Here is a 12,326-nt window from a genome sequence, read left to right on the forward strand (position 1 = left end):
GGAAAAAAATTGCATATTATGCGTTTTTAGTATTTAAATTTTATGCCACATTTTAGTTTTACTCCACATTACAAAGACAAATACACCTAAGGTTCTTTTAACTTTACTACATTCATCTGACATCTTGAATTAAAAGTTGTGTTGCAGATTATAATTGTGAATTCCGCTGCCAGGCTTTTATCCAGACCCAAGAGACGGGATCACATCACTCCAGTTTTAGCCTCTTTACACTGGCTCCCAGTATGTTTTAGAACAGATTTTAAGATATTATTGATGCTTTTCAAGGCTCTTTATGGTCTCTCTCACAGCTATACCTCCAACCTCTTAGTGCTGTGCATACCAGGATGTACTTTGAGGTCCTTTGTCTGTTCCAGGGGCCTGGCTAAAAACTAAGGGGACAGAGCATTTGCTGTCAGGGCTCTTGAACAGTCTGCCCAAGAAAATCAGGTCAGCCAAGTCAGTGATATCTTATGAGCCCCTTCTTAAAATAAACTTTCATTGTAGAGCTTTTCCTGATTTTAAATGAATTTAAATTTAAGTTAACTTAGACTGTCTTTATTTCCTCAGTTTTATACACTGAAGTGTTTTTATCAGTTCTTTTAAAAGTTGTTTTCATGTCTTCTGTTTTAATTATTGACATGTAAGGCACTTTCTTAGTCTGTTTTGAAAAGTGCTTTAGAAATAAAGATCATTATTATTATATTATTATCATTATTTAGAATGGACCCAAGACCCGCTTTTGGACCGCGACCCACCAGTTGGGAAGCATTGCTTTACAGGAACAACTCTCAAAACTAGAAACCACAGAGGTCTCAGATAGCAGAATTAGGATTTTCTGCACACATCAGCCCTAAAGCTATAGGTGTGTTCCCTGGGCTCAGTGATTAAATTCATAATAAAATCATATCATTTCACATTTAATTTGGTGTCAGTGAGACCCCCCTTTTTATATTTGCACTCTTTCCACTTTGTATAGCAGCTGCTGCACAGCAATTTCCCTCAGGATAAATACAGATTCATCTTATCTTACAACCCAACCTTTATGTTCTCTGGTTCCTGAATTACTGTCACAGAGACAGATGAAGCAAATGCTACGATACACACAAAAAAAGGGCAAATCATGATGGCCGAAGACCAGCTGGTAAATGATGCAATCTAATTGATTTTTCAAATAAGTAATCCGTCTCAAAAGCACAAAGGACAAATAAAGATCAGATTAGTTTGGACATGTACTGTGTACTTCGAAGCACAAATTAAAAGACTATTACAAGCAGGAGGGATATAATGATTTGTATGGAGACCACAAATCCTCTGAACAAAGTGATTAGAGTTTCTAATAAATATAGGACTAATGGATTTTTTTTGTCTGAGGCTTAAGAATCCAATTTTCTAGGAAGTCTCATTTTTGTAGAAAATATGTGCAGCTGGCAGTCCTGAGATTGAGCCCAGCCCAGGACTTTTGTTGCATGACATGGATGCCCTTCTCTCCTGCTCTCCACCCTCTTCTGAACTGCTCTGCTGGCTAATAGACAATTATTATGGTGAGTCAAGTTAGGGCATTTTTAAGGGAGAGCAAAACGTAGAGGAGGGGGTTGGAAAAAACAAGAGGAAGGTCAGCAGAACTGCCTGGATCAGAAGTATTTAAAACTTTTCAATTATATATTTATCTTAGAAATCTTGTATCTCTAATGCATGTAGCATACTGCCTGAGCAGGCATTAGCATGTGTATTAGTCTGCATCACCTGGGGCTCAAACTCACAACCCTGAACACCAAGGGCAAGTCATGACCTTGCTGAGCTACCTGCCAAGTGAGAAAACATCAACCGCCTTCCCAGTATGACTTGGACACTCAGCAGAATTGCATGTGAAGGCAAATTTAAAAATGGAGTTAAAAACTGAGGTAACAAAATGAACATTTTTGCTCTTCATCTACTGAGATGTCTATAATTTATTTTTCAACAAAGACTGATGACTGCATAAGTGACAAACTGCTTTGAGATGCTCGCATTTCCACTGACTGCTATAGTTTACGTGATAGAATTCAAATTTTGTCAGAAACTCAGACTTTAAGATACAACTCTGAAATTTGCCACACTAATTCAACCATAAAATTTTTGTCCTTTTGTCAGGAATATTGGGGATTCATTCAGCAAAAAACTGCAGATGTTGTTTACAGTACTGTTTACATTAAAGCATTTGATGCACTGTGGACTCAACTTTAAATATTTCAAAAATCTAGCTAGTTTGTTTGTGCAGGACTGTACGAAGACAGTGTATAGCAAGTTTGGTGTCAACTGAGCAAAAAATGTGTGAGGGGAAAGGTTTAATTAGTTTAACAGTTTTTGAGAAAACAATAACAGACATCTTGACTGCTGCAGCTCAGATCCATTTGAGGATTTCCGCTCAATTGAGGCTACTGCTTGGTGAAAGTTGCAAAGTCGTAGCAACGTTTTAAACTTTCGACGGTGGTTGTAGTGCCAACGTCATGACTATAATTAGTCCACAATTTTAGGTGGGACAGTTTTGCTCAGGACTGGATGTATGTGCAAAGTTTGGTTTACTTTCATACATGGGAAGGCAGATTTTATGGTAGGGAGAAGAACATAGGCAAAAACAAGAGGAGACCTGCCCGGCCCCTAATAAATGTGATAATTAACTTAATCCTACTGGGGACTGAGAACTGTTCCAAGAAAAGCTGCATGTCATTTCCCCAAATTATTCAAACATTACATCTTGTGTTCTTGTCTATGGTTGTAATAATCTTCCATATCACCCCTCGCATAACAGATTATGGCTAAATACTCTGAGTTTAAGCAAAATGGACAAGACCATGGAAGAGGCCAAAATAATGTGCACAAGTAAGAATAAATTATCAGTTGGGTTGCTCAAAAAACTATTTACTGTTTAAGATGTTTAGTCCATGCATCCCTTTAACCATCTACCCCTGTGCTTCACACCTCAACATCAGAAATAGAAGAAAGTAGGTTTGTAGCACCATCTGTTGGCCTGAGACAAACTCCCACTGCAACACACAGTGAATACACATGGAAAAAGTGAGGCAGAGCACAGTCTCAGATAAAAGTTTTAATTAAAAAAAGAAAAAAGCTCCAGGTACAATGTCTGGTAGACCAGACCCTGGGTGCAATGCTTTGTGACAAAACAAAAAACAAAACAGATGACACATCAAGTTGCTTGTGATTTTGAATATAAATCCAAAAAAGGGGGAATGCGCAGCGACACTGATCAGTAGGATGAAGAACTCCACTATAAATTTACCTGAATGTTATTTCATGAAGTGTTCCGTCGGGGTGGAACAATAAAAAACAGCAACTTGATGCAACAAATGTATACTTACATGTGATCCTGGAGGAAGGGTGAAAGAAACAAACAAACAAACAAAAAAAACACTGTCCACCGCTGCACTGATCAGGAATCGTCAATTTCAAAAAATGTTTCAGTTTGGGCCACTGCTGTACATTTATAAAAAGATTTGTGTGTGTGTTTATGTAAGAAAAAGACCAGCTTTGAGGTGTTATTTCTTGGCGAATGAGATCTTCATGGCGTTCGTTTGTGTGATCTTAAAGCCTTGTAGTGCGTCTCGTGCAGCGCCAGCCTGCACTTCATTCTCAAACTCCACAAAGGCGATGTCGTGGCGACCAGGGACCAAACGCACCTCCTTGAATCCAGGGAACCTGAGTACACAACAATACGTTCACGTTCTGCCATTCCACAAATAGAAAAATATATAAATGCAAAATCAAATGCAGAGAAAGAGTTGGTACTGACTGGTTGAAGAGCATGGAGAGCATGAGTTCGTTTGTCTCCTCTGGAAGGTTGGTGAGGAAGAGGATGTGATTTGGAGGATTTTCTGCAACCTGTGAGGACAAAGGCAAAGAGATATTAGAATAAAAATACTAGGACAAAATTAAACATTTATTTTTTTCAAATGACAACATGCTCTGTCAGAACACACTACCTGTTGGGGCATTTGTCCTGGCATCTGTCCGGGCATCATCTGGCCAGGAGGCATGGCACCAGGGGGTATCTGACCAGGCGCCATTCCCGGAGGAGGCATCATACCAGGAGGGGGCATATAAGGTGGCTGGCCTGGCATGTGCATCATACGAGGAGCTTGGGTCATGGGAGGCATTCCCTGAAGAGTGAAGAACAACAGTGATGAGCATGTCAGCAGCTGTGGTGACATGTTTCCACCAACTTAAACATCTGTTTTCCCTTCCTAACACCACCAATGATCTCCACCCAAATCTGGGGAGCCCACATGCTACTGCTGCATGAAAGTCTGGTACGAGTTTTAGATTTAACTGTTCTCTATCCTATCTGTCAGCATAGCTCGATAATGACCAGTGTCAGTGAAAGAGAAAATATTTTTTGTTTGCCTCTTTTAGTGTCATTGTCCATAGTCTTACAATGTTAGTCCAAATCACACCGGAACTGTGTGATTTCGCAATTTCTTCGGGACAGAAAAGAGTAATACATCTCCATACAGTCACCCGGATTTCGCAAGAGTTTGCTACCCTGTCTACATTTATATGTAGGGTCACTAATAACGACTTGGGCGTCACAATAGTTTACATGCCAGCAAAGATACTGGATTACTACAAGATGGCCCACCTACAATATACTCCCATTGTATGAAATGGTATACATTTTCGGTCTCCTAAGTAGGCGTTGTCCCCTTACCCCAATCAAAGACGATGGAGAACCGCCAATCAAAGTCGAGTATCCCCAACCTTGCTTCAGTCAACGTGTGTACCCTTACTGGCCGTAAGCTAAATAAATAAACGGTCCATGAAAAACATATTTTTTTCCAGCGGATGTCTTAGTTACAGCATGATTGAGCTAACTGGAGTAGTTTCATGTCGTATCCAACAACGGGAGGCTTTTAACAGATGACGTCCTGATGTTAGCTTTGCTGCTAGTGTTAGCTGTCCCTGTCAGCTGCAGCCACTGATGCTTTCTAGACATCGTGATTTCCCAAAACTGAACAAATACCACACACAGCAACACAAAACTGCTTTGCTAGCTCAGTCATGTTGTAACTAAGATATCCGCTGGAAAAAAATATTTTTTAATCCAGTATCTTTGGTGAAACTGTACTGATTTCAGCACCAGTGAGGAGATATCTGTTGCCAGATCTCGCGAGTGTGTTTTTGAAACTGAGACAGGTCTTGAAGAAAGTACATTTTCTCCTGATTTGTCCGTCTGAAATTTGCCATTTTGGTGTCGGAATGTTCTGAAGATATGTGGCTTGTGATAGATGTGTCCAATACCGTGACTATGGGGCAAACGAATCGGCCATAATCTGTAATCACGTTCAATTCTCCCACTGAAGTCAATGGACTCAGGACCTGCTATTAGTCTCCTAAAGGGGCGTGGTGGTCGCGAACCCCACGTGACACTGATACAGGAAACTGACCCGCAGTGGACCGTCTTGGTTTATCCACCATCTTTGATACCAGTAATTAAATCCGTTACCAACGTTATTCCTACAGAGTAACAATAAAACACCCATTACTTACAGGCATGGCAGCCGGTACTCCAGCAACCATGGGTGCAGCAGCGCCCGGTACACCCTTCTTAGCCCCGGCTGTGTCAGCTCCTTTGATCTTCTTCTTCTCCTTTTTACGGTCACGCTCCACATAAGTCCCCTTCATTTTAGCTATGATGTCTGAGTCCGTCTTGGCATACTGGATACGCTGTAGGAACAGTAGGACAGTTGAATCTCGTTAGGCTACAGATTTTATGCCTCAAGAGTTGTTTAACTGTGTCAATCGTGTGTGTTATAGGAACTTTTACTCTCTGTAAAGCCTCTCAGTGATCTTGTCTACACTGTGATTCACCTACCATGGGTTTGTCGTAGAAAGGAAATCCCTGCATCGACCTCAGAGCATTAGAAGCGCTGTTAACCTCCTTGAAAATAACAAAGGCCTGACCCTTCATCTTTATGTTTCGTGCGACCAAGATGTCCAAAATCTGTCCAAACTGTGAGAAGATGGCGTACAGCGACTTTTTCAACTCTGCAGAAACACAAAACACAAAAACACACAACACAAAAAGAAAGCATGAGTTTGATTAGATGGGCCATCTGTTTGCTGTGTGCATTCAACCGAAGCTAATAAGGCGAGTGTAAACTTACCATCTTTCTTAATTTTCTCATTCAAGTTGTTAATGTAGATTGTATGGTTGAGCCGTACATCGGGAGTGGCCATTTTCTACTCTGTAGATGAGTGGCTGGAGAGAAAACAACTGATTATTTAACAGGTAAGAAGCACAATTCTTGATTAGCCGCTAGGCAGCTAACTAACGTGTGGTGAACGTTAGGCTAAAAGCTAACTGCTAGCTATAGCTAACATTATTTAGTGTACAAAAGCCATTTATCGCTAACACCATTGTCACAAAAAACGACTAAAGAGGCAACATAAGTCCACAAATGCTTTGCAAAAGAGCTTAAAACCAAAAACAAACGATTTAACTGTTTACCTCGATGGGGAAAGAAGACCGAAGGATCCTCACCTCGAAGTAATGAATGAAAACCCCTGCCAAAGACGGTCTTTGCCCCAGCCTTCACAAATCCCGTACTCCGTGTTCTCGCGTTATTAACAAACAACACAGGGAGGCATTTCCGGTTTCACGCTCAATTGTTTTTTTAAGCATACTTTCGGTATTTTAATAGCTGCTGTTACCAAACACGGTGACATGGAGATATTTAGATATCACCACATATTTTGACAAATCAGTCTTTTTTTTTCCTTTTTTTTTTTTTTTTTTACTTTAAAGTCAGTAAATGCAGTGGAGGGCGGTGTGGCCTTTTAACGTACGTGTGTGAACCGACAATACACACGAAGAAGAAGAGCAAACTTGCCATGCCATATATGGGTAAAACACCGGGCTGTTAGCTAGCTGTGCTACTCTGGAAAGTGAGTACAGGAACTAAGGTTAGTGTGTGTAAAATATGGCAAGCTAATTACTTTACGTGAACGACAACCGAGAAGACTGTCGTACTTAGGTTTCTACCCAAAACAGCTTTCACCGCCTAATGGATAACTAACTTTCCCCCACCGAGCTTGTTGGCAACAAAGCTAGCTAAGTTGTAAGAGGTAGGAGAGACTGAAGAGTGTGTTACAGTGTTGATGATGAGTGTCATGAGCTGCTGTAACTTACCCCCTTACAAAGATGCACAAAATATTGACTAAGCTATCACTTCTGTCAGGGTCAATGCTAAAAGAGCTCAGACAAGATGTCAATGGAGTGTCCCTCATTACCTCCACCACCACCACCTCCTCCTCCTCCACCTGCTCCAGGTCCTCCACCTCCTCCAGCCTCAACACCCAAGAAGAAGCTGTATCAGACTATAGCCAGTAACAGGAGTGCTGTGGAGGGGGACTACACAGAGGCCTGCTTATTGCTCAGTCAAAGGGAGAGCAGGTGAGATTTTCAATGAAAAGACCAACTTTATTTGCACATTTAATCTAAAAATGTTTATTTTGACCATCAGATGTTATAACAAAATATTCCCTGATTTCACATTTGAGCACAAACACTCAGTTACCAGATTATTAGATACACATGTGCAATCTGATCCAAATTTACTGCAGTAAGCCCTACCTGTGTGAAGGTTATAATGCTTACTTTTCTGTTGACATTGTCCTAGAGATTAATGTAAACTCTACTGAAGTCATAGATAATGCTAAGAATTTATTAAAAACCTGCCACTATTGTTATAATCATGCAAGTAATTTTTTAAGGACAAATGCCAAATATTCTCTTGCTCAAGCTTATCACTTGTGAGACTTTCTTACTTTTCTTTGTCTTCTGTGATAGTTAATTGAATGTCTTCAGGTTTTCAACCGTTGATTGGCCAAAACCAACAATTTGAAAAGGTCATCTAGGGCTTTCGGAAATTGTGATGGATATTTTACATCATGCCGTGACACTTCATAAACCAATGATTAATCAAGTAATTGAGTTGTAGCTCTAGGAGTGTTTATACTGAAAGGTATTACGAATATTTTGCCCACACTATTTACATATTTAAGTTTGCCACAATATTGGTAACACCTTAATACAGCGTAATCCTGAATCAACACTAACTGCAGCCTCAAAAAAATAACAGTTGAATCAACATCTCTCTCAAAGTCAACAAAAATGGAGTAATATAAGCCTCTCAAAGAATTGATAAGTATGCCTTTTCACAGCAGACATTTTGACTTGTAATGGCAGGAAATGTGCAAGTGTTGCTAACAACATTAATGATGGCTCTGTTTTAGGAGACTGAAGCCAAAGTAGTTAAATAAAAGACAGAAGACTTGTGCTTTTCTTACTGTGACATGTGAAAGTGTCTCAGGTGAAGAATCTCCAATCAGGGCTGTTGAATTTGATTGTACTGGAATAATTTGTATTTATGATAGCTGTTTTTTTCATGCTTCAGATTTAGGAAGGACCTGCAGTGGTTGCTGGTGAACACATATGTGCCCTCCCTCATCCAAGATGGTCCACAGTAAGTCAGTACACTTTGGTGTATGTTTAGTAACACTGTGATCTTTATTTAACTGAGAAAGCATTTGTATAACACAAATAAAACTGTAACCACAATTGTTAAAGGTACAATGGGGCTTTGTGTTATTAGTGTGACCTCAATGCTTTTATGTTTAAATCATTAAACATGACATATTTGCCAGGGTGTGACTGCGTTAGAGTGTTATTCATTTACCTTTCAGGTGCGGTCTGGTGGCTTTGTGGATGTCCGCTCACCTTCGACAGCCACAGCTAAGTGTTGATATGGAAACTGTTGTTCAGACGGCACTGAGCAGGGGATACACGGCACAGGGTGAAATGTTTTCAGGTAACAAAGTTTGTTAACTGTAGAAAAAACAGAGTGGGAAACAAGAGCAAATAGGGGTGTTTTTTTGTTATAATGCTTCACCCATTTTTATTTATGATAACATGATTAAAAGTTGAATCCTCCCAAAGGGAAAACACATGCCTTGACATCACCAGGTGTCGTCAGAAGGGCAAATCTATTACATTAAAAACTCCAGATGTAGGATGTCATTAAAACGTGGACGGTATAAAAACAGTTTTGCAACTAAAATTGTTTTTTAGTAGTAATTCCATCTTTATGTATCACAAGCAACTAATATGCAGTTTCACCCTGTTTATGGTGTTTGGTTTTTTGATGTTCTCATTAAGATTTTTATTTTGCCAGCTGACAACATGGCCCTTCTGGCAGAGGAGGTTTGTGGCTGTAAGGCAGAGCTGCTGTCGGGGGGTTTAAGTGGTGATAATACTGCAGCCATTATCACTCACCTGTGGGGGAGACAGCCTGTCCTCATCCCGTATCCTGGACCAAAATAACACTGCCATGAGAGGTGTCCTGAAAGAAAAGATTTCATTTTGTGGTTGTTTTTGTTCTTTATTTTAATGCTACTTACATCATAAAAGAAAAGTTAATAATTCCAGGATAGAATTCCTTGACAGTATGTACAGATATGATGAGGACTTCAACCACGAGCCGTGCCAGCGGAGTGGCCACAGGGCGCATTGGGCAGTCGCTTCAGGTAAGACTGGAGAGCTCACTCTTTGAAGACCAATAGAGGTGGTCAGAATGTCTTGAATTAACTAAAGAAACAGAACCAGGATCAGTCTGTTTTATAAAGCTGGTTTGAGACATTAATTTGAGACATCAAGCACAGCTCAGTTCACAGTGAAGACAGTGAACATGTTAAGAAAAAACTGCCAATGTTCTCGGGCACAAAGCAACAAATCTGAAACATGATGTGGAGAGAAAAATGTTGCGGCAACACTAACACAATCGCTACAATGAACAGAGCCAAAAAGGACTATTGGCAGTAGTAGTAATTAATCAAAATATTATGTAAATCACAATATGGCCAAGTGCAATATAAAAATTGCAGGAGCTTCAAGTTTTTGATCAACATGCCATTACAAATGAAGCATTGTAGTGCTACAGAGATGCCCTGCTCTACAAATCAGATTCTGGATGTAAGGGAGAGAACTATTCTGGAGGGATATGTTTCCATGGTAACTGAGGTCAGACTACAGCGCTATAAGCATCAACTTGCCACACAATAACCACATCTGTTTGTTCCAGGTGTTCTCCTTGGTTTGGACCAGGGGACTGTGAGCAAAGAGCACTTTCAGCCTGACCCCTCTCTGCCCTGGCTCTACCTCGCCGTGGACGGCAGCTTTCCCTGTCCTGTCAGTAACGCAGCAGTCAAAGAGGTTTACATCCTGGCTAAGCAGGGTAAAAGCCTGAGCTACCAGCTGTGGAGTATGGACAGTGTGGCTCAGAGCAACGAGCAGCTGAAGACACTGGACCCTCGGAGAGCAAACGATGGGACCCCGTACGTCGTTCCTCAGGGAGGCGTGGAGGCCGGACTGGCTGGACAGGCGGTGTTGCTCCACACAAGGACCCAGAAAGAGTAATGAGTGTGACGGATACAGGGTGCCAAAACACTGATCCGTTAAAGAGGCATCACTGTGAACTCTCATGCTGCAATATGACTGATATCACAGTTTAACCCAAAGTCTTAAGAACAATCTGATGTCTGCGTGAATTGCACAAGTTTCTGAATTTATCCAAAAGTGTTTCAAAGTGTTGTGAATGTCTACATTACAGTATTAATACTGTATGTGCTACAGCTTTGATGCTGGGACATTTTGGATCCTATTAGGGGTAAATGGTGTAACAATATGAGATGATATTGAATCATTAAGTGTGTACATATTCTGATACACGGGTAGCTGTCTCTTTAAAGGTCTTGTTTGCAGCATTTAGTGGCATCTCACTGTGAGGTTGCAGAACTGAAATTTCTCCAGTGTGCTAAGTCTGTAGGAGAGCTACGGCGGCCGACGCAAAAACGAGAATGCAGCTATCTAGAGCCTATGTTAGATTTGTCTGCTCTGGGCTACTGTTGAACAATATGGCGGACTCTGTCAAGGAGGACCCGCTGTCTTTGTAGATATAAACTGCTCATTCTAAGATGACAAAAACACAATTCTTATTCTCAGGTGATTAATGAAAACACACTAATGATTATGACATACCATGTCTGCCAATAGATGCCCCTCAATCCTGCACACTGGACCTTTAATATCTTCAGATGTATGAGGCCTTTTGTTGGAACTGTTATGGGCAAATTTGTGCGTTATCAAAAATATTGGATCCACAGTGTTGTTACATCAATATGATGGGGAAAAAATACCTTTATTTAATTTAGAGAACAGAAATTATCATCTTATTTTTTATCCTTTAAGTTTCTGACTGAATTTCTGGAAAATATACTGCAATGCAGAATTATCCATGTCGCCCTTCCATGGATCACTGTTATTTAAACTGAGTGCTGTTTTTATGGAGAATTATATGTTCTGTCCTGCAGGTTTACAGTGTAACAAGTCTTCATTTACCTCTCGGTGCTGCATACAATAACGACTGAACGGATATTATATTTAACTTGTTTATATTCTCATAATGTTGTAGTACTCAAGTTTGGTCTCAAAAGCAGTCTCAAGACTACTACTGGTCATGTCTTGGTCTGGGACAAGGAGGACTCTGGATTACATTTTGAGATCTCAACTGTGTGAAAATTCTGACACATTAAGTTCAACTCTGCACTGCCTTTTGTTTGTTTTATAAAAATATTTCTCAAAGTACACGTGTACATGCACACATACATTACACATGGCAATAAAAGAGGTGAGTGACAGCGAATTGTCATGTTTTCTGTGGTTGTTTTTATGGAAATGTCGATGTTTGTGCCTATGATTTGCACTCAGTCATGCACCGTTGGCCTCACACTGGTCTGTGTTTAGTCTTGACTCGGTCTCAACCCCTGAAGTCTCTGTCTTGTCACAGTCTCAGTACACTCTGGTCCTGGTCATGACTTGGTTTCAGTTAAGGTGGTCGTAACTTATATTAATGGATATTCAGTAAAAGAAATAAAACACTCAAATCAAGTGTTTGATCTGAGTTGTGTGTTTGAAGAACAAAAAACTCTGAAAGTTCTTATTTCCAGTTTATTGCAATCCATGACTTGGACAAAGCAAGGAATTAATATCAATTTTAACCAGTCTGTGTGCTTTACAATTTTAAAATACGCTGCCTTTTTAAAATACAAAATGTGGTTATGAGCCCAGTTTTCTTACTTACAAAGCAGCACCTGGTTTGAAAACCTGATCATTTGCCATTTTACAAATATAGAGGATTTGTGGGCAAGACGTGTAATACTTTGTAAACACCATATCATACCTCTCTCCCAGCATGTTTACCTTTTAAGAAATGGAA

The 12,326-nt window shown here is 40.2% G+C and overlaps 2 protein-coding genes across 5 annotated transcripts; one reads left to right on the top strand and one right to left on the bottom strand.

Moving 5' to 3' along the window:
* Positions 1 to 3,072: 3,072 nt before the first annotated feature.
* snrpa (small nuclear ribonucleoprotein polypeptide A) lies at positions 3,073 to 6,599 on the bottom strand. Of its 2 annotated transcripts, none has more exons than XM_049575996.1 (7): positions 6,503 to 6,599; positions 6,159 to 6,253; positions 5,867 to 6,039; positions 5,542 to 5,718; positions 3,978 to 4,154; positions 3,788 to 3,876; positions 3,073 to 3,693 (listed from the first exon to the last, which is right to left on the bottom strand). In XM_049575996.1, the coding sequence occupies exons 2-7, from the start codon at positions 6,229 to 6,231 to the stop codon at positions 3,534 to 3,536; spliced, it is 849 nt and encodes a 282-aa protein (XP_049431953.1). In that variant the 5' UTR covers positions 6,232 to 6,253; positions 6,503 to 6,599; the 3' UTR covers positions 3,073 to 3,533. The 2 variants fall into 2 exon arrangements, with proteins under 2 accessions (XP_049431953.1, XP_049431954.1); XM_049575997.1 differs by having other exon boundaries at positions 6,536 to 6,579.
* lg5h19orf54 (linkage group 5 C19orf54 homolog) lies at positions 6,193 to 12,279 on the top strand. Of its 3 annotated transcripts, none has more exons than XM_049575995.1 (7): positions 6,193 to 6,283; positions 7,233 to 7,447; positions 8,451 to 8,519; positions 8,740 to 8,864; positions 9,228 to 9,357; positions 9,509 to 9,579; positions 10,134 to 12,279. In XM_049575995.1, exons 2-7 carry the CDS (start codon positions 7,260 to 7,262, stop codon positions 10,466 to 10,468), a joined length of 918 nt encoding a protein of 305 aa, XP_049431952.1. In that variant the 5' UTR covers positions 6,193 to 6,283; positions 7,233 to 7,259; the 3' UTR covers positions 10,469 to 12,279. The 3 variants fall into 3 exon arrangements, with proteins under 3 accessions (XP_049431952.1, XP_049431950.1, XP_049431951.1); XM_049575993.1 differs by lacking the exon at positions 6,193 to 6,283 and adding an exon at positions 6,672 to 7,119; XM_049575994.1 differs by lacking the exon at positions 6,193 to 6,283 and adding an exon at positions 6,672 to 6,957.
* The last annotated feature ends 47 nt before the right edge of the window (positions 12,280 to 12,326 follow it).

The sequence above is a fragment of the Epinephelus fuscoguttatus genome, linkage group LG5 (genome assembly GCF_011397635.1).
Source record: "Epinephelus fuscoguttatus linkage group LG5, E.fuscoguttatus.final_Chr_v1".
Taxonomy (NCBI): domain Eukaryota; kingdom Metazoa; phylum Chordata; class Actinopteri; order Perciformes; family Serranidae; genus Epinephelus; species Epinephelus fuscoguttatus.